General features: G+C 45.4%; 1 protein-coding gene across 1 annotated transcript in view; it reads right to left on the bottom strand.

Moving 5' to 3' along the window:
* The window catches only part of LOC112241737 (microtubule cross-linking factor 1), a 204,394-nt gene extending 180,881 nt beyond the window's left edge, over positions 1-23,513 (bottom strand). The window contains exon 1 of the mRNA XM_042329610.1: positions 22,063-23,513. Within this exon, the coding sequence (XP_042185544.1) occupies positions 22,063-23,010 (948 nt within the window). The 5' untranslated portion in view covers positions 23,011-23,513. The remainder of the gene's footprint in view (positions 1-22,062) is intronic.
* Between the last annotated feature and the right edge of the window lie 2,561 nt (positions 23,514-26,074).

Below are 26,074 nucleotides of genomic sequence, written 5' to 3'. Positions count from 1 at the left end.
CCTATACAGGTAGGTAGAGTAGCCTATACAGGTAGAGTAGCCTATACAGGTAGAGTAGAGTAGCCTATACAGGTAGTAGCCTAGAGTAGCCTATACAGGTAGAGTAGCCTATACAGTAGAGTAGAGTAGCCTATACAGGTATAGTAGAGTAGCCTATACAGGTAGAGAGTCTATACAGGTAGCCTATACAGGTAGAGTAGTCTATACAGTAGTGGCCTATACAGGTAGAGTAGTAGCCTATACAGGTAGAGTAGCCTATACAGGTAGTAGTCTATACAGGTAGAGTAGCCTATACAGGTAGAGTAGTCTATACAGGAGTAGCCTATACAGGTATGCAGGTAGAGTAGCCTATACAGGTAGAGTAGCCTATACAGGTATAGTACAGGAGTAGCCTATACAGGTAGAGTAGAGTAGCCTATACAGGTAGTAGAGTAGCCTATACAGGTAGTAGCCTATAGAGTAGCCTATACAGGTAGTAGTCTATACAGGTAGTAGCCTATACAGGTAGAGTAGCCTATACAGGTATACAGTAGAGTAGCCTATACAGGTAGTGAGTACAGGTAGAGTAGCCTATACAGGTAGAGTAGCCTATACAGGTAGAGTAGCCTATACAGGTAGAGTAGAGTAGCCTATACAGGTAGAGTAGAGTGGCCTATACAGGTATAGTAGAGTAGCCTATACAGGTAGAGTAGCCTATACAGGTATAGTAGAGTAGCCTATACAGGTAGAGTAGCCTATACAGGTAGAGTAGAGTAGTCTATACAGGTATAGTAGAGTAGTCTATACAGGTAGAGTAGAGTAGCCTATACAGGTAGAGTAGCCTATACAGGTAGAGTAGAGTAGCCTATACAGGTAGAGTAGAGTAGCCTATACAGGTAGAGTAGCCTATACAGGTAGAGTAGCCTATACAGGAGAGTAGCCTATACAGGTAGAGTAGCCTAGCCTAGTGGCCTATACAGGTAGAGTAGAGTAGCCTATACAGGTAGTAGAGTAGCCTATACAGGTAGTAGAGTAGCCTATACAGGTAGAGAGTAGCCTATACAGGGTAGTCTATACAGGTAGAGTAGCCTATACAGGAGTAGTAGCCTATACAGGTAGTAGTAGTAGCCTATACAGGTAGAGTAGCCTATACAGTAGCCTATACAGGTAGAGTAGCCTATACAGGTAGGTAGTCTATACAGGTAGAGTAGCCTATACAGGTAGAGTCTATACAGGGTAGAGCCTATACAGGTAGAGTAGAGTAGCCTATACAGGGTAGAGTAGCCTATACAGGTAGAGTAGCCTATACAGGTAAGAAAGTGCCTATACAGGTAGAGTAGCCTATACAGGTAGGTAGTGGCCTATACAGGTAGAGTAGCCTATACAGGTAGAGTAGCCTATACAGGTAGGTAGCCTATACAGGTAGTAGAGTAGCCTATACAGGTAGTCTATACAGTAGAGTAGCCTATACAGGTAGAGTAGAGTAGAGTAGCCTATACAGGTAGAGTAGAGTAGCCTATACAGGTAAGTAGAGTAGCCTATACAGGTAGAGTAGAGTAGCCTATACAGGTAGAGTAGAGTAGCCTATACAGGTATAGTAGAGTAGCCTATACAGGTAGAGTAGAGTAGCCTATACAGGTAGAGTAGAGTAGCCTATACAGGGTAGAGTAGCCTATACAGGTAGTAGTCTATACAGGTAGAGTAGCCTATACAGGTAGTAGAGTAGCCTATACAGGTAGAGTCTAGAGTAGTGGCCTATACAGGTATAGTAGAGTAGCCTATACAGGTAGAGTAGCCTAGCAGGTAGCCTATACAGGTAGAGTAGTCTATACAGGTAGAGTAGCCTATACAGGTAGAGTAGCCTATACAGGTAGAGTAGCCTATACAGGTAGAGTAGCCTATACAGGTAGTAGTCTATACAGAGTGGCCTATACAGGTAGTCTATACAGTGGCCTATACAGGTAGAGTAGAGTAGCCTATACAGGTAGTAGTAGAGTGGCCTATACAGGTAGAGTAGCCTATACAGGTATAGTAGAGTAGCCTATACAGGTAGAGTAGCCTATACAGATAGAGGTAGAGTGGCCTATACAGGTAGAGTAGCCTAGGTACAGGTATACAGTAGAGTAGCCTATACAGGTAGAGTAGAGTAGCCTATACAGGTAGAGTAGCCTATACAGGTAGGTAGTAGAGTAGCCTATACAGGTATAGTAGAGTAGCCTATACAGGTAGAGTAGGTAGCCTATACAGGTAGGTAGAGTAGCCTATACAGGTAGAGTAGAGTAGCCTATACAGGTAGAGTAGAGTAGCCTATACAGGTAGAGTAGTCTATACAGGTAGCCTATGCAGGTAGGTAGAGTAGCCTATACAGGTAGTAGAGTAGCCTATACAGGTAGAGTAGTCTATACAGGTAGAGTAGCCTATACAGTAGCCTATACAGGTAGAGTAGCCTATACAGGTAGTAGAGTAGCCTATACAGGTAGAGTAGCCTATACAGGTAGAGTAGAGTGGCCTATACAGGTAGAGTAGCCTATACAGGTATAGTAGAGTAGTAGCCTATACAGGTAGGTAGAGTAGCCTATACAGGTAGTAGCCTATACAGGTAGAGTAGCCTATACAGGTAGTCTATACAGGTAGAGTAGCCTATACAGGTAGAGTAGAGTGGCCTATACAGGTAGTCTATACAGGTAGAGTAGCCTATACAGGTAGAGTAGAGTAGCCTATACAGGTAGAGTAGCCTATACAGGTATAGTAGAGTAGCCTATACAGGTAGAGTAGAGTAGCCTATACAGGTAGAGTAGAGTAGCCTATACAGGTAGAGTAGCCTATACAGGTAGAGTAGCCTATACAGGTATAGTAGTAGCCTATACAGGTAGTAGAGTAGCCTATACAGGGTAGTCTATACAGGTAGAGTGGCCTATACAGGTATAGTAGAGTAGCCTATACAGGTAGAGTAGTAGCCTATACAGGTAGAGTGGCCTATACAGGTAGAGTAGCCTATACAGTAGAGTAGCCTATAGGTAGTAGAGTAGCCTATACAGGTAGTAGAGTAGCCTATACAGGTAGAGTAGAGTAGCCTATACAGGTAGTAGTAGAGTAGCCTATACAGGTAGAGTGGCCTATACAGGTAGAGTAGCCTATACAGGTAGAGTAGCCTATACAGGTAGCCTATACAGGTAGGTAGAGTAGCCTATACAGGTATAGTAGAGTAGCCTATACAGGGTAGAGTAGCCTATACAGGTAGAGTAGAGTAGCCTATACAGGTAGAGTAGCCTATACAGGTAGAGTAGCCTATACAGGTAGAGTAGCCTATACAGGTAGAGTAGAGGTAGCCTATACAGGTAGAGTAGAGTAGCCTATACAGGTAGTAGTAGAGTAGCCTATACAGGTAGAGTAGAGTAGCCTATACAGGTAGAGTAGCCTATACAGGTAGAGTAGCCTATACAGGTAGTCTATACAGTAGAGTAGCCTATACAGGTAGAGTAGCCTATACAGGTAGAGTAGCCTATACAGGTAGAGTAGAGTAGCCTATACAGGTAGAGTAGAGTAGCCTATACAGGTAGAGTAGCCTATACAGGTAGAGTAGAGTAGCCTATACAGGTAGAGTAGAGTGGCCTATACAGGTAGTAGTAGAGTAGCCTATACAGGTAGAGTAGCTATACAGGTACAGGCCTATACAGGTAGAGTAGCCTATACAGGTAGAGTAGAGTAGCCTATACAGGTAGAGTAGAGTAGCCTATACAGGTAGCCTATACAGGTAGAGTAGCCTATACAGGTAGTAGAGTAGCCTATACAGGTAGAGTAGAGTAGCCTATACAGGTAGAGTAGAGTAGCCTATACAGGTATAGTAGAGTAGCCTATACAGGTAGAGTAGAGTAGCCTATACAGGTAGAGTAGAGTAGCCTATACAGGTAGGTAGCCTATACAGGTAGTAGCCTATACAGGTATAGTAGAGTAGCCTATACAGGTAGAGTAGAGTAGCCTATACAGGTAGAGTAGAGTAGCCTATACAGGTAGTAGTAGAGTAGCCTATACAGGTAGTAGCCTATACAGGTAGAGTAGCCTATACAGGTAGAGTAGAGTAGCCTATACAGGTAGAGTAGCCTATACAGGTAGAGTAGCCTATACAGGTAGAGTAGAGTGGCCTATACAGGTAGAGTAGAGTAGCCTATACAGGTAGGTAGTCTATACAGGTAGAGTAGCCTATACAGGTAGAGTAGCCTATACAGGTAGAGTAGTCTATACAGGTAGAGTGGCCTATACAGGTAGAGTAGTAGCCTATACAGGTAGTAGTAGCCTATACAGGTAGTAGCCTATACAGTAGGTATACAGGTAGTCTATACAGGTAGAGTAGCCTATACAGGATAGAGTAGAGTAGCCTATACAGGTAGAGTAGCCTATACAGGTAGAGTAGCCTATACAGGTAGTCTATACAGGTAGAGTAGCCTATACAGGTAGAGTAGAGTAGCCTATACAGGTAGAGTAGTAGCCTATACAGGTAGAGTAGAGTAGCCTATACAGGTATACAGGTAGAGTAGCCTATACAGGTGGCTATACAGGTAGAGTAGTGGCCTATACAGGTAGAGTAGAGTAGCCTATACAGGTAGAGAGTAGCCTATACAGGTAGAGTAGAGTAGCCTATACAGGTATAGAGTAGCCTATAGTAGAGTAGCCTATACAGGTAGAGTAGAGTAGCCTATACAGGTAGAGTAGAGTCTATACAGGAGTAGCCTATACAGGTAGAGTAGCCTATACAGGTAGAGTAGCCTATACAGGTAGAGTAGAGTAGCCTATACAGGGTAGAGTAGCCTATACAGGTAGAGTAGAGTAGCCTATACAGGTAGAGTAGCCTATACAGGTATACAGGTAGAGTAGCCTATACAGGTAGAGTAGAGTAGCCTATACAGGGTAGGTAGCCTATACAGAGTAGAGTAGCCTATACAGGTAGAGTAGAGTAGCCTATACAGGTAGAGTAGAGAGTAGCCTATACAGGTAGAGTAGCCTATACAGGTAGTAGCCTATACAGGTAGAGTAGAGTAGCCTATACAGGTAGGTAGAGTAGCCTATACAGGCCTATACAGGTAGAGTAGCCTATACAGGTAGAGTAGCCTATACAGGTAGAGTAGCCTATACAGGTAGAGTAGCCTATACAGGTAGAGTAGCCTATACAGGTAGAGTAGAGTAGCCTATACAGGTAGAGTAGCCTATACAGGAGTAGAGTAGCCTATACAGGTAGTAGTAGAGTGTAGCCTATACAGGTAGAGTAGAGTAGCCTATACAGTAGCCTATACAGGTATAGAGTAGCCTATACAGGTATAGTAGCCTATACAGGTAGCCTATACAGGTATAGTAGAGTAGCCTATACAGGTAGAGTAGCCTATACAGGTAGAGTAGCCTATACAGGTATAGTAGAGTGGCCTATACAGGTATAGTAGAGTAGCATATACAGGTAGAGTAGAGTAGCCTATACAGGTAGAGTAGAGTAGCCTATACAGGTATAGTAGAGTAGCCTATACAGGTATAGTAGAGTAGCCTATACAGGTAGAGTAGAGTAGCCTATACAGGTAGAGTAGCCTATACAGGTATAGTAGAGTAGCCTATACAGGTAGAGTAGAGTAGCCTATACAGGTAGAGTAGAGTAGCCTATACAGGTAGAGTAGAGTAGCCTATACAGGTAGAGTAGAGTAGCCTATACAGGTATAGTAGAGTAGCCTATACAGGTAGAGTAGAGTAGCCTATACAGGTAGAGTAGCCTATACAGGTAGGTAGAGTAGCCTATACAGGTAGAGTAGAGTAGCCTATACAGGTACAGGTAGAGTAGCCTATACAGGTAGAGTAGAGTAGCCTATACAGGTAGAGTAGAGTAGCCTATACAGGTAGAGTAGAGTAGCCTATACAGGTACAGTAGAGTAGCCTATACAGGTAGAGTAGCCTATACAGGTAGAGTAGAGTAGCCTATACAGGTAGAGTAGAGTAGCCTATACAGGTAGTGTAGCCTATACAGGTAGAGTAGAGTAGCCTATACAGGTAGAGTAGAGCCTATACAGGTAGAGTAGCCTATACAGGTAGAGTAGAGTAGCCTATACAGGTAGAGTAGTAGAGTAGCCTATACAGGTAGGTAGAGTAGCCTATACAGGTAGTGGCCTATACAGGTAGAGTAGCCTATAGAGTGGCCTATACAGGTAGGTAGAGTAGCCTATACAGGTATAGTAGAGTAGCCTATACAGGTAGAGTAGCCTATACAGGTAGAGTAGAGTGGCCTATACAGGTAGTAGAGTAGCCTATACAGGCCTATACAGGTAGAGTAGCCTATACAGGTAGAGTAGAGTAGCCTATACAGGTAGTAGAGTAGCCTATACAGGTAGTAGAGTAGCCTATACAGGCCTATACAGGTAGTAGAGTAGCCTATACAGGTATAGTAGAGTAGCCTATACAGGTAGAGTAGAGTATCCTATACAGGTAGAGTAGAGTAGCCTATACAGGTAGAGTAGAGTAGCCTATACAGGTAGAGTAGCCTATACAGGTAGAGTAGAGTAGCCTATACAGGTATAGTAGAGTAGAGTAGCCTATACAGGTAGAGTATCCTATACAGGTATAGTAGAGTAGCCTATACAGGTAGAGTAGAGTAGCCTATACAGGTATAGTAGAGTAGAGTAGCCTATACAGGTAGAGTATCCTATACAGGTAGAGTAGAGTAGCCTATACAGGTAGAGTAGCCTATACAGGTAGCCTATACAGTAGAGTGGCCTATACAGGGTAGGTAGTGGCCTATACAGGTAGAGTAGAGTAGAGTAGCCTATACAGGTAGAGTAGAGTAGCCTAGTAGAGGCCTATACAGGTAGAGTAGAGTAGCCTATACAGGTAGAGTAGAGTAGCCTATACAGGTAGAGTAGAGTAGCCTATACAGGTAGAGTAGGTAGCCTATACAGGTAGAGTAGCCTATACAGGTAGAGTAGCCTATACAGGTATAGTAGAGTAGCCTATACAGGCCTATAGTAGCCTATACAGTAGAGTAGCCTATACAGGGTAGAGTAGAGCCTAGCCTAGAGTAGAGTAGGTAGAGTAGAGTAGCCTATACAGGTAGAGTAGAGTAGCCTATACAGGTAGAGTAGCCTATACAGGTAGAGTAGCCTATACAGGTAGAGTAGAGTAGCCTATACAGGGTAGAGTAGAGTAGCCTATACAGGTAGAGTAGAGTAGCCTATACAGGTAGAGTAGAGTAGCCTATACAGGTAGAGTAGAGTAGCCTATACAGGTAGAGTAGAGTAGCCTATACAGGTAGAGTAGAGTAGCCTATACAGGTAGTAGTAGCCTATACAGGTAGAGTAGAGTAGCCTATACAGGTAGAGTAGAGTAGCCTATACAGGTAGAGTAGAGTAGCCTATACAGGTAGGTAGAGTGGCCTATACAGGTAGAGTAGAGTAGCCTATACAGGTAGAGTAGAGTAGCCTATACAGGTAGAGTGGCCTATACAGGTAGAGTAGCCTATACAGGTAGAGTAGCCTATACAGGTAGAGTAGAGTGGCCTATACAGGTAGAGTAGAGTGGCCTATACAGGTAGAGTAGAGTAGCCTATACAGGTAGAGTAGAGTGGCCTATACAGGTAGAGTAGCCTATACAGGTAGAGTAGTACAGGTAGAGTAGCCTATACAGGTAGAGTAGCCTATACAGGTAGAGTAGAGTAGCCTATACAGGTAGAGCCTAGAGGTAGACTAGTAGCCTAGGTAGAGTAGTAGCCTATACAGGTAGTAGAGTAGCCTATACAGGTAGAGTAGAGTAGCCTATACAGGTAGAGTAGAGTAGCCTATACAGGTAGAGTAGAGTAGCCTATACAGGTAGAGTAGGTAGAGTAGCCTATACAGGTAGAGTAGAGTAGCCTATACAGGTAGAGTAGCCTATACAGGGTAGAGTAGCCTATACAGGTAGAGTAGCCTATACAGTAGTAGCCTATACAGGTAGAGTAGAGTAGCCTATACAGGTAGAGTAGCCTATACAGTATAGTAGAGTAGCCTATACAGGTAGAGTAGAGAGTAGCCTATACAGGTAGAGTAGAGTAGCCTATACAGGTAGAGTGTAGCCTATACAGGTAGAGTAGTAGCCTATACAGGTAGAGTAGAGTAGCCTATACAGGTAGAGTAGAGTAGCCTATACAGGTATACAGGTAGAGTAGCCTATACAGGTACAGGTAGTAGAGTAGCCTATACAGGTAGAGTAGAGTAGCCTATACAGGTAGAGTAGAGTGGCCTATACAGGTAGAGTAGGCCTATACAGGTAGAGAGTGGCCTATACAGGTAGTGGCCTATACAGGTAGAGTAGTGGCCTATACTAGAGTAGCCAGGTAGTAGCCTATACAGGTAGAGTAGCCTATACAGGTAGAGTAGAGTAGCCTATACAGGTAGAGTAGAGTAGCCTATACAGGTAGAGTAGAGTAGCCTATACAGGTAGAGTAGAGTAGCCTATACAGGTAGAGTAGAGTAGCCTATACAGGTAGAGTAGAGTAGCCTATACAGGTAGAGTAGAGTAGCCTATACAGGTAGAGTAGCCTATACAGGTAGAGTAGAGTAGCCTATACAGGTAGAGTAGAGTAGCCTATACAGGTAGAGTAGAGTGGCCTATACAGGTAGAGTAGCCTATACAGGTATAGTAGAGTAGCCTATACAGGCCTATACAGTAGAGTAGAGTGGCCTATACAGGGGTAGAGTAGCCTATACAGGTAGAGTGGCCTATACAGGTAGAGTAGCCTATACAGGCCTATACAGGTAGAGTAGCCTATACAGGTAGAGTAGAGTAGCCTATACAGAGTAGAGTAGCCCTATACAGGTAGAGTAGAGTAGCCTATACAGGTAGAGTAGAGTAGCCTATACAGGTAGAGTAGCCTATACAGGTAGAGTAGAGTAGCCTATACAGGTAGAGTAGAGTAGCCTATACAGGTAGTAGTAGGAGTAGCCTATACAGGTAGAGTAGCCTATACAGGTAGAGTAGTCTATACAGGTAGAGTGGCCTATACAGGTAGAGTAGAGTAGCCTATACAGGTATAGTAGAGTAGCCTATACAGGTAGAGTAGAGTAGCCTATACAGGTATAGAGTAGAGTAGCCTATACAGGTATACAGGTAGAGTAGCCTATACAGGTAGAGTAGAGTAGCCTATACAGGTAGAGTAGAGTAGCCTATACAGGTAGAGTAGAGTGGCCTATACAGGTAGAGTAGAGTGGCCTATACAGGTAGAGTGGCCTATACAGGTAGAGTAGAGTAGCCTATACAGGTAGAGTAGAGTAGCCTATACAGGTAGTAGAGTAGCCTATACAGGTAGAGTAGCCTATACAGGTAGAGTAGTAGCCTATACAGGTAGAGTAGAGTAGCCTATACAGGTAGAGTAGAGTGGCCTATACAGGTAGAGTAGAGTAGCCTATACAGGTAGAGTAGAGTAGCCTATACAGGTAGAGTAGCCTATACAGGTAGAGTAGCCTATACAGGTAGAGAGTAGCCTATACAGGAGTAGCCTATACAGGTAGAGTAGTAGAGTAGCCTATACAGGTAGAGTAGAGTAGCCTATACAGGGAGTAGAGTAGCCTATACAGGTAGAGTAGAGTAGCCTATACAGGTAGAGTAGCCTATACAGGTAGAGTAGAGTAGCCTATACAGGTAGAGTAGAGTAGCCTATACAGGTAGAGTAGCCTATACAGGTAGAGAGTAGCCTATACAGGTAGAGTAGAGTAGCCTATACAGGTAGAGTAGAGTGGCCTATACAGGTAGAGTAGCCTATACAGGTAGAGTAGCCTATACAGGTATAGTAGAGCCTATACAGGTAGAGTAGAGTAGCCTATACAGGTAGAGAGTATACAGGTAGGTAGAGTAGCCTATACAGTAGTAGCCTATACAGGTATAGTAGAGTAGCCTATACAGGTAGAGTAGAGTGGCCTATACAGGTAGAGTAGAGTAGCCTATACAGGTAGAGTAGCCTATACAGAGTAGCCTATACAGGTAGAGTAGTAGCCTATACAGGTAGAGTAGAGTAGCCTATACAGGTAGAGTAGAGTAGCCTATACAGGTAGAGTAGAGTAGCCTATACACAGGTAGAGTAGCCTATACAGGTAGAGTAGAGAGCCTATACAGGTAGAGTAGAGTAGCCTATACACAGGTAGAGTAGCCTATACAGGTAGAGTAGCCTATACAGGTAGAGTAGAGTAGCCTATACAGGTAGAGTAGAGTAGCCTATACAGGTAGAGTAGAGTAGCCTATATAGGTAGAGTAGAGTAGCCTATACAGGTAGAGTAGCCTATACAGGTAGAGTAGCCTATACAGGTAGAGTAGAGTAGCCTATACAGGTAGAGTAGAGTAGCCTATACAGGTAGAGCCTAGAGTAGCCTATACAGGTAGAGAGTAGCCTATACAGGTAGAGTAGAGTAGCCTATACAGGTAGAGTAGAGTAGCCTATACAGGTAGAGTAGAGTAGCCTATACAGGTAGAGTAGCCTATACAGGTAGAGTAGAGTAGCCTATACAGGTAGAGAGTAGCCTATACAAGTAGAGTAGCCTATACAGAGTAGCCTATACAGGTAGAGGTAGAGTAGCCTATACAGGTAGAGTAGAGTAGCCTATACAGGTAGAGTAGCCTATACAGGTAGAGTAGCCTATACAGGTAGTAGAGTAGCCTATACAGGTAGAGTAGCCTATACAGGTAGAGTAGCCTATACAGTAGAGTAGCCTATACAGGTAGAGTAGTAGAGTAGCCTATACAGGTAGTAGAGTAGCCTATACAAGTAGAGTAGCCTATACAGGTAGAGTAGAGTAGCCTATACAGGTAGAGTAGAGTAGCCTATACAGGTAGAGTAGCCTATACAGGTAGAGTAGCCTATACAGGTAGAGTAGAGTAGCCTATACAGGTAGGCAGAGTAGCCTATACAGGTAGAGTAGAGTAGCCTATACAGGTAGAGAGTAGCCTATAGAGTAGAGCCTATACAGGTAGAGTAGAGTAGCCTATACAGGTAGAGTAGAGTGGCCTATACAGGTAGAGTAGTAGCCTATACAGGTAGAGTAGCCTATACAGGTAGAGTAGAGGCCTATACAGGTAGAGTAGAGTAGCCTATACAGGTAGAGGTAGCCTATACAGGTAGAGTAGCCTATACAGGTAGCCTATACAGGTAGAGTAGCCTATACAGAGTAGAGTAGCCTATACAGGTAGTAGCCTATACCTAGTAGCCTATACAGGTAGAGTAGACTATACAGGTAGAGTAGAGTAGCCTATACAGGTAGAGTAGAGTAGCCTATACAGGTATAGTAGCCTATACAGGTAGAGTAGACTATACAGGTAGAGTAGAGTAGCCTATACAGGTAGAGTAGCCTATACAGGTAGAGTAGAGTAGCCTATACAGGTAGAGTAGCCTATACAGGTAGAGTAGAGTAGCCTATACAGGTAGAGTAGCCTATACAGGTAGAGTAGCCTATACAGGTAGACTATACAGGTAGAGTAGCCTATACAGGTAGAGTAGAGTAGCCTATACAGGTATAGTAGAGTAGCCTATACAGGTAGAGTAGAGTAGCCTATACAGGTAGAGTTGAGTAGCCTATACAGGTAGAGTAGAGTAGCCTATACAGGGTAGCCTATACAGGTAGAGTAGCCTATACAGGTAGAGTAGAGTAGCCTATACAGGTAGAGTAGAGTACTAGTGGCCTATACAGGTAGATACAGAGTAGCCTATACAGGTAGAGTAGAGTAGCCTATACAGGTAGAGGTAGAGTAGCCTATACAGGTAGAGTAGAGTAGCCTATACAGGCCTATACAGGTAGAGTAGAGTAGCCTATACAGGTAGAGTAGAGTAGCCTATACAGGTAGAGTTGAGTAGCCTATACAGGTAGAGTAGAGTAGCCTATACAGGTAGAGTTGAGTAGCCTATACAGGTAGAGTAGAGTAGCCTATACAGGTAGAGTAGAGTAGCCTATACAGGTAGAGTAGAGTAGCCTATACAGGTAGAGTAGAGTAGCCTATACAGGTAGTAGCCTATACAGGTAGAGTTGAGTAGCCTATACAGGTAGAGTAGAGTAGCCTATACAGGTAGAGTAGAGTAGCCTATACAGGTAGAGTAGAGTAGCCTATACAGGTAGAGTAGAGTAGAGTAGTGCCCACCTGTAATGGTATGGCGGAGCTGACTACCTGTAATGGTATGGCGGAGCTGACTACCTGTAATGGTATGGAGGAGCTGCCCACCTGTAATGGTATGGAGGAGCTGCCTACCTGTAATGGTATGGAGGAGCTGACTACCTGTAATGGTATGGAGGAGCTGCCTACCTGTAATGGTATGGAGGAGCTACCTATCTGTAATGGTATGGAGGAGCTACCTATCTGTAATGGTATGGAGGAGCTGCCTACCTGTAATGGTATGGAGGAGCTGCCCACCTGTAATGGTATCGAGGAGCTGCCCACCTGTAATGGTATGGTGGAGCTACCCACCTGTAATGGTATGGAGGAGCCTACTACCTGTAATGGTATGGAGGAGCTGCCCACCTGTAATGGTATGGAGGAGCTGACTACCTGTGATGTATGGAGGAGCTGACTACCTGTAATGGTATGGAGGAGCTGACTACCTGTAATGGTATGGAGGAGCTGACTACCTGTAATGGTATGGAGGAGCTGACTACCTGTAATGGTATGGAGGAGCTGACTACCTGTAATGGTATGGAGGAGCTGACTACCTGTAATGGTATGGAGGAGCTGACTACCTGTAATGGTATGGAGGAGCTGACTACCTGTAATGGTATGGACGAGCTGCCCACCTGTGATGGTATGGAGGTGCTACAAACCTGTAATGGTATGGAGGAGCTACCCACCTGTAATGGTATTGAGGAGCTACCCACCTGTAATGGTATGGAGGAGCTACCCATCTGTAATGGTATGGAGGAGCTACCCACCTGTAATGGTATGGATGAGCTGACTACCTGTAATGGTATGGAGGAGCTACCCACCTGTAATGGTATGGAGGAGCTACCCACCTGTAACGGTATGGAGGAGCTGCCTACCTGTAATGGTATGGAGGAGCTGACTACCTGTAATGGTATGGAGGAGCTACCCACCTGTAATGGTATGGAGGAGCTACCCACCTGTAATGGTATGGAGGAGCTGACTACCTGTAATGGTATGGAGGAGCTGACTACCTGTGATGGTATGGAGGAGCTACCTATCTGTAATGGTATGGAGGAGCTGACTACCTGTAATGGTATGGAGGAGCTACCCACCTGTAATGGTATGGAGGAGCTGACTACCTGTCGTGGTATGGAGGAGCTACCCACCTGTAATGGTATGGAGGAGCTGACTACCTGTAATGGTATGGAGGAGCTACCCACCTGTAATGGTATGGAGGAGCTGCCCACCTGTAATGGTATGGAGGAGCTGACTACCTGTAATGGTATGGAGGAGCTGACTACCTGTAATGGTATGGAGGAGCTGACTACCTGTAATGGTATGGAGGAGCTGACTACCTGTAATGGTATGGAGGAGCTACCCACCTGTAATGGTATGGAGGAGCTACCCACCTGTAATGGTATGGAGGAGCTACCCATCTGTAATGGTATGGAGGAGCTGACTACCTGTAATGGTATGGAGGAGCTGACTACCTGTAATGGTATGGAGGAGCTGACTACCTGTAATGGTATGGAGGAGCTGCCTACCTGTAATGGTATGGAGGAGCTGCCTACCTGTAATGGTATGGAGGAGCTACCCATCTGTAATGGTATGGAGGACCTGACTACCTGTAATGGTATGGAGGAGCTGACTACCTGTAATGGTATGGAGGAGCTACCCACCTGTAATGGTATGGAGGAGCTACCCATCTGTAATGGTATGGAGGAGCTGACTACCTGTAATGGTATGGAGGAGCTGCCTACCTGTAATGGTATGGAGGAGCTGCCTACCTGTAATGGTATGGAGGAGCTACCCACCTGTAATGGTATGGAGGAGCTACCCACCTGTAATGGTATTGAGGAGCTACCCACCTGTAATGGTATGGAGGAGCTACCCATCTGTAATGGTATGGAGGAGCTACCCACCTGTAATGGTATGGAGGAGCTGACTACCTGTAATGGTATGGAGGAGCTACCCACCTGTAATGGTATGGAGGAGCTCCCCACCTGTAACGGTATGGAGGAGCTGCCTACCTGTAATGGTATGGAGGAGCTGACTACCTGTAATGGTATGGAGGAGCTACCCACCTGTAATGGTATGGAGGAGCTACCCACCTGTAATGGTATGGAGGAGCTGACTACCTGTAATGGTATGGAGGAGCTGACTACCTGTAATGGTATGGAGGAGCTGACTACCTGTAATGGTATGGAGGAGCTGACTACCTGTAATGGTATGGAGGAGCTACCCACCTGTAATGGTATGGAGGAGCTACCCACCTGTAATGGTATGGAGGAGCTGACTACCTGTAATGGTATGGAGGAGCTGACTACCTGTAATGGTATGGAGGAGGAGCTGCCTGTAATGGTATGGAGGACCTGTAATGGTATGGAGGAGCTGCCTACCTGTAATGGTATGGAGGAACTGCCTACCTGTAATGGTATGGAGGAGCTACCCATCTGTAATGGTATGGAGGACCTGACTACCTGTAATGGTACGGAGGAGCTGACTACCTGTAATGGTATGGAGGAGCTGCCTACCTGTAATGGCATGGAGGAGCTACCCATCTGTAATGGTATGGAGGAGCTGACTACCTGTAATGGTATGGAGGAGCTGCCTATCTGTAATGGTATGGAGGAGCTGCCTACCTGTAATGGTATGGAGGAGCTACCCACCTGTAATGGTATGGAGGAGCTGACTACCTGTGATGGTATGGAGGAGCTGCCCACCTGTAATGGTATGGAGGAGCTGACTACCTGTGATGGTATGGAGGAGCTGACTACCTGTGATGGTATGGAGGAGCTGCCTACCTGTAATGGTATGGAGGAGCTGACTACCTGTGATGGTATGGAGGAGCTGCCTACCTGTAATGGTATGGAGGAGCTACCCACCTGTAATGGTATGGAGGAGCTGACTACCTATGATGGTATGGAGGAGCTGCCTACCTGTAATGGTATGGAGGAGCTGACTACCTGTAATGGTATGGAGGAGCTGCCTACCTGTAATGGTATGGAGGAGCTACCCACCTGTAATGGTATGGAGGAGCTGACTACCTGTGATGGTATGGAGGAGCTGCCCACCTGTAATGGTATGGAGGAGCTGACTACCTGTGATGGTATGGAGGAGCTGACTACCTGTGATGGTATGGAGGAGCTGCCTACCTGTAATGGTATGGAGGAGCTACCCACCTGTAATGGTATGGAGGAGCTGACTACCTGTAATGGTATGGAGGAGCTGACTACCTGTAATGGTATGGAGGAGCTGCCCACCTGTAATGGTATGGAGGAGCTGACTACCTGTGATGGTATGTAATGGTATGGGGAGCTGCCTACCTGTAATGGTATGGAGGAGCTACCCACCTGTAATGGTATGGTGGAGCTGACTACCTGTGATGGTATGGAGGAGCTGCCTACCTGTAATGGTATGGAGGAGCTACCCACCTGTAATGGTATGGAGGAGCTGACTACCTGTAATGGTATGGAGGAGCTGCCTGACTACCTGTAATGGTATGGAGGAGCTGACTACCTGTGATGGTATGGAGGAGCTGCCTACCTGTAATGGTATGGAGGAGCTACCCACCTGTAATGGTATGGTGGAGCTGACTACCTGTAATGGTATGGAGGAGCTGACTACCTGTAATGGTATGGAGGAGCTACCCACCTATGATGGTATGGAGGAGCTGCCTACCTGTAATGGTATGGAGGAGCTGACTACCTGTGATGGTATGGAGGAGCTGCCCACCTGTAATGGTATGGAGGAGCTACCCACCTGTAATGGTATGGAGGAGCTGCCTACCTGTAATGGTATGGGGAGCTACCCACCTGTAATGGTATGGAGGAGCTGACCACCTGTAATGGTATGGAGGAGCTACCCACCTGTAATGGTATGGAGGAGCTGCCTACATGTAATGGTATGGAGGAGCTGACTACCTGTGATGGTATGGAGGAGCTGACTACCTGTGATGGTATGGAGGAGCTGACTACCTGTAATGGTATGGAGGAGCTGACTACCTGTGATGGTATGGAGGAGCTGACTAATGGAAATTCAGAGAGTCAGTTAAATCAATGGACAGGTTCGATACTATGTTTACCTGACACAGGGTAGTATTTTCTTCTGAGGCTGAGCAGACCATTCTGGGTAGTAGTTTACCACATCAGTGAGTCATCAACAGGAGTGTTATTAGCTGTGACTCTCAAGTAAAGTCTTCATTTCCTGAGATCATCTTGTTTAATGTTTGCTTTGCATGGTGGATAGCGACTGCTCTGGAATCTGCTTGTCAACGCACCGACTTGAAGTGGAAAGGGTGATTATTGTAAAAGATGTCAATGTGTTATATCACAATACTGATAACATGATCATAAACCATCATTAACCGACATGATCCTAAACCATCATTAACCGACATGATCCAACAGCACTTTAATATAACTTCCTTTTCTGTTCCCTGAAATAATCAATAAACGTACAATGATTTTGTGATTTAATGATAGTATTATGTTGCAGGAATAGAAGAGAGAGCTGTCGGAGTTGTGGTTGTGTTATGTAGTGGGAGAGAGGGGAGAGTGAGAGACCCTTAAATTGAAATTGCAATTGAGAGAGACAGACATAATGAGAGCGTGAGAGCAAAAGAGAGGAGATGAAGAGAAAAAGACAGAGAAGTGGGGAGAGTGGAGAGGGAGGAGAGGATAGAGGGAGGACAGTAGAGAGGAAGTGTGTGACTGTGGCCTCAGCTGTCTGACTATTTGAACACCTGACGATGTAACATAGTACACAAAAATTCCAGGACACTCAAATTAGTATGATAGCTAACATTAGCCACCTAGCTAACGTTAGCCACCTAGCTAATGTTAGCCAAGAAATTGGAATTCGTAACATATATGTTTTGCAAATTCGTAACAGATCATCAAATCAAATGTATTTATAAAGACCTTTTTACATTATCAGATTTGACAAAGTACTTAATATAGAAACCCAGCAACCTCAAACAGCAAGCAATGCAGATGTAGAAGCACAGTGGCTAGGAAAAGCTCCCTAGAAAGACCAAAAACCTAGGCAGAAACCTAGAGAGGAAGCAGGCTCTGAGGGGTGGCCAGTCCTCTTCTGGCTGTACCAGCTGGAGATTAAAGAGTACGTGGCCATTTAAAGGCCAGATCGTTCTTCAAGATGGTCAAACATTCATAGATGACCAGCAGGGTCAAATAATAATAATCACAGTGGTTGTAGAGGATGCAACAGGTCAGCGCCTCAGGAGTAAATGTGGGATTGTTCTTAACATACGAAGTGGATAATGGACATCCAAAAATGAATAGAGATGTAACATACACTGCCTTTGGGAAGTATTCAGACGCCTGGACTTTCTCCACATTTTTTTACGTTACAGCCTTCTTCTAAAATTGATTAAATCAATAAAAAAAATCCTCTGCAATCTACACACAATACCGCATAATGACAACAGGTCAGTGAAAACAGGTTTTTAGAAATGTTTGCTAATGTATTAAAAATTAAAAATCTAAAAAAAAAAAAAGGTCCCACAGTTGACAGGGCATGTCAGAGCAAAAACCAAGCCAGGAGGCCGAAGGAATTGACCGTAGAGCTCTGAGACAGGATTGTGTCGAGGCATAGATCTTGGGAAGGGTAACAACAAATTTCTGGAGCATTGAAGGTCCCCAAGAACACAGTGGCCTCCATCATTCTTAAATGGAAGAAATGCAGAACCACGAAGACTCTCCCATACTGACCAATCAGGGGAGAAGGGCCTTGGTCAGGGAGGTGTCCAAGAACCAGATGGTCACTCTGACAGAGCTCTGTCAGAGTTCCTCTGTGGAGATGAGAGAACCTTCCAGAAGGACAACCATCTCTGCAGCACTCCACGAATTAGGCCTTTATGGTAGAGTGGCCAGACAGAAGCCACTCCTCAGTAAAAGGCACATGACAGCCCGCTTGGAGTTATGAAACCAAGATGGAACTCTTTAGCCTGACAGGACAACGACCCTAAGCACTCAGCCAAGACAACGCAGGAGTGGCTTCGGTCTCTGAATGTCCTTGAGTGGCCCAGCCAGAACCCGGACTTGAACCCAATCGAACATCTCTGGAGAGACCTGAAAAAAGCTGTGCAGCAACGCTCCCCATCCAACCTGACAGAGCTTGAGAGGATCTGCAGAGAAGAATGGAAGAAACTCCCCAAATACATGTGTGCCAAGCTTGTAGCGTCATACCCAAGAAGACTTGATGTTGAAATTGCTGCCAAATAGTGCTTCAACAAAGTACTGAGTAAAGGGTCTGAATACTTATGTAAATGTTTTTTTATATATAATTTTTTTAGGCAAATTAGCAAACATTTCTAAAAACCTGTTTTTGCTTTGTAAATATGGGGTATTGTGTGTAGATTAATGAGTTTAAAAAAAAAAACGATTTAATCAATTTTAGAATAAGGCTGTAAAAAAAAAAAAAAGTCCAGGGGTCTGAATACTTTCCGAAGGCACTGTATAATACTAGTGTGTCGGAGTGTTTCGGAATTAAGTTTACTATGTTACGTCTACCCCTGAGTCCAGGTTGGACATTTGACAGCTATCAGGTCCTCTGGGACTGGCCCATTATGAAGAGAGGAGAAGAGAGAGAATATACAGCATAACCTAGATAGCCTAAAGCAAAAATGTTTGTTTGAACATTTGAAATTGGATTTAGTGTAGACAGTATACGTGTGTACTAGTGAATGTCATCATACACTATATAAACAAAAGTATGTGGACACCCCTTCAAATGAGTGGATTTAGCTATTTCAGCCACACCCGTTGCTGACAGGTGCATAAAATCAAGCACACCGCCACGCAATCTCCATAGACAAACATTGGCAGTGTAATGATCTTACTGAAGAGCTCAGTGACTGTGTGGCATTGTCATAGGATGCCACGTTTCCAAAAAGTCAGTTTGTCACATTTCTGCCCTGCTGGAGCTGCCCCCCGGTCAACTGTACGTGCTGTTATTGTGAAGTTCAAAACGTCTAGGAGCAACAACGGCTCAGTCAGGAAGTGGTAGGCCACACAACTTTACAGAACGGGACCACTGAGTGCTGAAGCGCATAAAAATCGTCTGTCCTCGGTTGCAACACTCACTACAGAGTTCTTAACAGTTTCTGTCAGCACAATAACTGCTAGTCAGGAGCTTCATGAAATGGGTTTCCATGGCCGGGCAGCTGCTTACAAGCCTCACATCACCATGCACAATGCCAAGCCTCACATCACCATGCACAATGCCAAGCCTCACATCACCATGCACACTGCCAAGCCTCACATCACCATGCACAATGCCAAGCCTCACATCACCATGCACAATGCCAAGCCTCACATCACCATGCACACTGCCGAGTCTCACATCACCATGCACAATGCCAAGCCTCACTCACATCACCATGCACAACGCCAAGCCTCACATCACCATGCACACTGCCAAGCCTCACATCACCATGCACACTGCCAAGTCTCACATCACCATGCACAATGCCAAGCCTCACATCACCATGCACACTGCCAAGTCTCACATCACCATGCACACTGCCGCCTCACATCACCATGCACACTGCCAAGCCTCACATCACCATGCACACTGCCAAGCCTCACATCACCATCTCACATCACCCATGCACAATGCCAAGCCTCACATCACCATGCACACTGCCAAGCCTCACATCACCATGCACACTGCCGAGTCTCACATCACCATGCACAATGCCAAGCCTCACATCACCATGCACAATGCCAAGCCTCACATCACCATGCACAATGCCAAGCCTCACATCACCATGCACAATGCCAAGCCTCACATCACCATGCACAATGCCAAGCCTCACATCACCATGCACAATGCCAAGCCTCACATCACCATGCACAATGCCAAGCCTCACATCACCATGCACAATGCCAAGCCTCACATCACCATGCACAATGCCAAGCCTCACATCACATCACCATGCACAATGCCAAGCCTCACATCACATCACCATGCACAATGCCAAGCCTCACATCACCATCACCATGCACAATGCCAAGCCTCCTCACATCACCATGCACACTGCCGAGTCTCACATCACCATGCACAATGCCAAGCCTCACTCACATCACCATGCACAATGCCAAGTCTCACATCACCATGCACACTGCCAAGCCTCACATCACCATGCACAATGCCAAGCCTCACATCACCATGCACAATGCCAAGCCTCACTCACATCACCATGCACAACGCCAAGCCTCACATCACCATGCACACTGCCAAGCCTCACATCACCATGCATAATGCCAAGCCTCACATCACCATGCACACTGCCAAGCCTCACATCACCATGCACAATGCCAAGCCTCACATCACCATGCATAATGCCAAGCCTCACATCACCATGCACACTGCCAAGCCTCACATCACCATGCACAATGCCAAGCCTCACATCACCATGCACAATGCCAAGCCTCACATCGCCATGCGTAATGCCAAGCGTCGACTGGAGTGGTGTAAAGCTCTCCGCCATTGGCCTCTGGAGCAGTGGAAACACGTTCTCTGGAGAGATGAATCGCGCTTCACCATCCTGCAGTTAGACAGACTAATTTGTGTTATATGGATGCTAGGAGAACGCTACCTGCCCCAATGAACAGTGCCGACTGTAAAGTTTAGTGGAGGAGGAATAATGGTCTGGGGCTGTTTTTTATGGTGCGGGCCCCTTAGTTCCAGTGAAGGGAAATCTTAACACTACAGCATACAATGACATTCTAGACGATTCTGTGCTTCCAACTTTGTGGCAACAGTTTGGGGAAGGCCCTTTCCTCTTTTAGCTTGACAGTGACCTCATGTACAAAGCGAGGTCCATACAGAAATGGTTTGTCGAGATCGGTGTGAAAGAACTTGACTGGCCTGCAAAGAGCACTGACCTCAACCCCATTGAACACCTTTGGGATGAATTGGAATGCCGACTGCAAGCCAGTCCTAATCGCACCCAATATCAGTACCAGACCTCACTAATGCTCTTGTGGCTGAATGGAAGCAGGTCCCTGCAGCAATGTTCCTATATCTAGTGGAAAGCCTTCCCAGAAGAGTGGAGGCTGTTATAGCAGCAATGTTCCAACATCTAGTGGAAAGCCTTCCCAGAAGAGTAGCGGCTGTTATAGCAGCAATGTTCCAACATCTAGTGGAAAGCCTTCCCAGAAGAGTGGAGGCTGTTATATAGCAGCAATGTTCCAACATCTAGTGGAAAGCCTTCCCAGAAGAGTGGAGGCTGTTATAGCAGCAATGTTCCAACATCTAGTGGAAAGCCTTCCCAGAAGAGTGGAGGCTGTTATAGCAGCAATGTTCCAACATCTAGTGGAAAGCCTTCCCAGAAGAGTGGAGGCTATTATAGCAGCAATGTTCCAACATCTTGTGGAAAGCCTTCCCAGAAGAGTGGAGGCTGTTATAGCAGCAATGTTCCAACATCTAGTGGAAAGCCTTCCCAGAAGAGTGGAGGCTGTTATAGCAGCAAAGGGGTGGACCAACTCCATATTTTAAAACCCATGAATTTTGGAATTAGATATTCGACAAGCAGGTGTCCATATACTTTTGATCATATAGTGTATTTGGAGGACAGATTTTATTTTACAATTTGAAATCTACTTAACTGCTATGCAATATGAAACTGATGTCGGTCAGACAAAATGATTGTGTTCTTATACTTTCCTGATGTCATTGGGGTTAATTGTAATAATAATAGAACTTGATGATACAGAACAATACAGAGAGAGAACCAACTAGTCAACTATATGAAGAGAAATAGCAGGTACATGTCAGGGGGGGGGTCACTGAAGCTTTACAAACAGTGATACAGTGAATCACACTATCATCAATGAGGCTATTACTATGCGGGCAGCCTACAGAACAGCAATGGGTGATGCAGAAACCACAGTATGGATTACAAACAAGAAACATAAATAATTTCCCGCGGCCTCTTTTTACCTTGAGGTACTCGTTTTCAGAGCGGAGATCTTCTATTTCCCGCAATAAATCCTCCTCGATTATCTCTTTGCTGCATTCCAGTTTTATCAATTGTGCGGTGGTCGATGCTTTCTCCTGTTTACTCCCCTCTCCTCCGTGAGCACCTGGTCCTGGAGCCTGAGACATGCCGCCTTTCCCAGCAGCCGCGGGGCTACCCTCCGCGGTGCGCAACGAACCAACACCACTACCGGCAGTAGCCCCTGCCGCTCTGGCCGCGTCTGACGCTGATGCTGCCGCCTGGACAGGATGATCCACCTGATCCCTGTCGCTGAACCCGGAGCCCCCCGACTCCCCATCGCTGCTTGCGGCCGCAGCCAGGCGCTGTTCGTCGGATAGGGGTTCGGAGGGACAGTCAGAGAGATCGGAGCTACTGTCGGTCTGACTGACCCTGCTACCGAGGGGGGTAGCGCCGGTTGGGACGCGGATTGGGGAGCCAAGGCTGAGCGGGCCGTGGTGAGACGCGGTCAGCGTGGCTATTTTACTCTTCTTGGCTTTGAGGGCGAGGTGTGGACTGCTGGTGCTGCTGTCCGGGCTCGGTTTGCTGGCGCTTGCAGTGGTCGGTTTAGGTTCAAGCGCAGCATGTTGAATGACCTTAACCGTCTTCTTCGTGACTGTCGAAGACTTGGTGCTGTGACTTTTCACGGTGGCTGGTTTGTTATCCTTCGCTCCGGTTGGGGTGCGCCTGGATATGCGGCTTTGATTGGATGATAAGGCCACTGGGGAAGAGGAGTGCTGCTGCTTGGTGAGTTTGGGGGATTTAGGTACGATAGCCGCTGGTTTGGGCGAGGAGCGGACATCCTTCAGGAACGGCCTGGCCGGTGATGGTGCTCGGTTTAACCGTTTCTTCTCCAACTGGTGGTTTGGCGGTTTGGTGGGTTCGCTGGTCCCAGAGCCACTGGAACGATCCATATTACAACACTCCGACGATACCGGTGGAGAATATGTAGAGGAGGGGAGGGGGTTGATGGATCAACAAATGATCAGTCCACGACACACATAAATAATACATTTGACAGCCGACAGCAGCAGAAACACAGCCCTGTCTCCCCGTTGTTCTCATCACTCCCGGGATGCGCACCCCGGTCCTTTAGGCTATTCGCGGTTTTATTCCATTCGGTCTGATTAGGTAAATATCATCGGCTACATTCACCAGGTTGTCATTGTACTCCCCTCTACGGTACCGGCAGCCCGGTGGCTCCGCTCGGTCTCCTTGAAGGAATCGCTGAAATAAACGAGATTATTGTAGCCTAAATAAACCGATGCGAGACAGATGGAATCTGCAGTGTTGCTAATTGTAAGGTTTGGATATAAATGCATCCAGTCGTATTGTTATTCCCTGATAAGACTCGTCCTCCCCCTCGCTCTCTGGGCCCCGGTCTGTCCGTGTGTCGGCTGCTCGCGGTCTTTTGCCCTTTCCCACTCCTTCCGTACATCTGACAAGGAAAATCTGCAATCGCTGCGGTATGTAATGACTAGATGGGATACATATTTTGTCGGATTTGACTTTCCATAGCAGGTTAGAATTCACGCGGCAGGTTAGAATAATTAACGTAGCAGGTTATGATAATTAGGTTAAGGGTATGAAAATGGTTTTGGGGGATAGCTAAAAATGCAAAGAAATATATATACTTTTGCGGTTCATTTGAATTTGACAAAAGCTGTATCCCTTCTAACCATGACCTTGCGGTCTCGAACCTGGTTGAAGCCTACGGTGGTTCCTAATGTAGGCGCATGCGCTTTGTTTCTCACAAAACCCTAATACACTTCTGAGTAGATGGTAATGTAACAACATACACTGAACAACAATATAAACGCAACAAGTGTAGGTTCCATGTTTCATGACCTGAAATAAAAGAGCCCAGAAATGTTCCATATGGACAAAAAGCTGATTTCTCTCAAATGTTGTGTAAAAATGTGTTTCCATCCCTGTTAGTGAGCATTTCACCTTTGCCAAGATAATCCAGCCACCTGACAGGGGTGGCATATCAAAAACCTGATTAAACAGCGTGATCATTACACAGGTGAACCTTGTGCTGGGGGCACATTTTGAGGGAGTGTGCAATTGGCAGAGCTTTTGCCAGAGAATTGAATGTTAATTTCACTACCATAAGAGGCCAACTTTGTTTTAAAGAATTTGTCAGTACGTCCAACCGGCCTCACAACCGCAGACCACGCCAGCCTAGGACCTCCACATCCGGTTTCTTCTCCTGCGGGATCGTCTGGGGGTGGGAGTGCCTTGCTCCCAAGTTGGTGGGTCCATGCCCTCTCAGGCCCACCCATCACTGCACCCAGTCATGTAAAATCCATAGATTAGGGCCTAATTTATTTATTTAAATTGACAAGATTTTTAAAATTTTATTTCGAAATGTTATCTTTATTTACAGTTTACAGTTTCCTCATATGAACTGTAATTCAGTAAATTCTTTGAAATAGTTGCCTGTTTTGTTTTATATTTGTGTTCAGTATATTTTCTCCACAACTATGTATATTGTTTCTGTATTTTACAAAGTTTAAAATGTAAGCAGTAATTCAACAAGGAAAAAGCAGAGCCCCATCATCATATAGTTTGCGTATAAATATACTCAGCCGACACAGAGTACGTCTCACATTGGCACCCTATTCCCTATATAGTGCATTACTTTTGACCGAGGTCCATTGTGCACTGTGCACCATAAAGATCATCAAGGACATCAACCACCCGAGCCACTGCCTGTTCACCCCGCTGTCATCCAGAAGGCGAGGTCAGTACAGGTGCATCAAAGCTGGGACCGAGAGACTGAAAAACAGCTTCTATCTCAAGGCCATCAGACTGTTAAACAGCCACCACTAACATTGAGTGGCTACTGCCAACACACTGTCAATGACACTGACTCTACTCCAGCCACTTTAATCATGGGAATCGATGGGAAATGATGTAAATATATCACTAGCCACTTTAAACAATGCTACCTTATATAATGTTACTTACCCTACATTGTTCATCTCATATGCATACGTTGATACTGTACTCTATATCATCGACTGCATCCTTATGTAATACATGTATCACTAGCCACTTTAACTATGCCACTTGGTTTACATACTTATCTCATATGTATATACTGTACTCGATATCATCTACTGTATCTTGCCTATGCTGCTCTGTACCATCACTCATTCATATATCCTTATGTACATATTCTTTATCCCCTTACACTGTGTATGACAGTAGTTTTTTTTGGAATTGTTAGTTAGATTACTTGCTCGTTATTACTGCATTGTCGGAACTAGAAGCACAAGCATTTCGCTACACTCGCATTAACATCTGCTAACCATGTGTATGTGACAAATAAAATTTGATTTGATTTGATTTGACTAGTCCATAGTAGCCTTAGGGAATAGGGTGCCATTTGGCATGTAGAATAGAACAACAGTCATTATCACACAGTACAAGAGAATATAATTTAACTTAGGCAAGTCAATTAAGAACAAATTCTTATTTTCAATGACTGCCTTGTTCAGGGGCAAAACAACAGATTTTTACCTTGTCAGCTCAGGGATTTGATCTTGCAACCTTTCGGTTACTAGTCCAACACTCTAACCACTAGGCTACCTGCCGCCCCTACACTCTAACCACTAGGCTACCTGCCGCCCCAGAATATACACTGAACAAAAATATAAACACAACATGCAACAATTTCAAAGATTTTACTGAGTTACAGTTCATATAAGGAAATCAGTCAAATCAGTTGAAATTGGGCTCTAATCTATGGATTCCACATGACTGGGAATACAGATCTGCATCTGTTAGTCACAGATACCTTTAATAAAGAGGTAGGGGTTTGGATCAGAAAACCAGTCAGTATCTGGTGTGACCACCATTTGCCTCATGCAGCGCAACACATCTCCTTCACATAGAGTTGATCAGGCTGTTGATTGTGTCCTGTGGAATGTTGTCCCACTCCTCTTCAATGGCTGTGTGAAGTTGTTGGAT

Source organism: Oncorhynchus tshawytscha, linkage group LG10, assembly GCF_018296145.1.
Source record: "Oncorhynchus tshawytscha isolate Ot180627B linkage group LG10, Otsh_v2.0, whole genome shotgun sequence".
NCBI lineage: Eukaryota > Metazoa > Chordata > Actinopteri > Salmoniformes > Salmonidae > Oncorhynchus > Oncorhynchus tshawytscha.
Note: the sequence above shows the minus strand (reverse complement) of the source record. Positions and strands in the feature narration are given on the sequence as shown.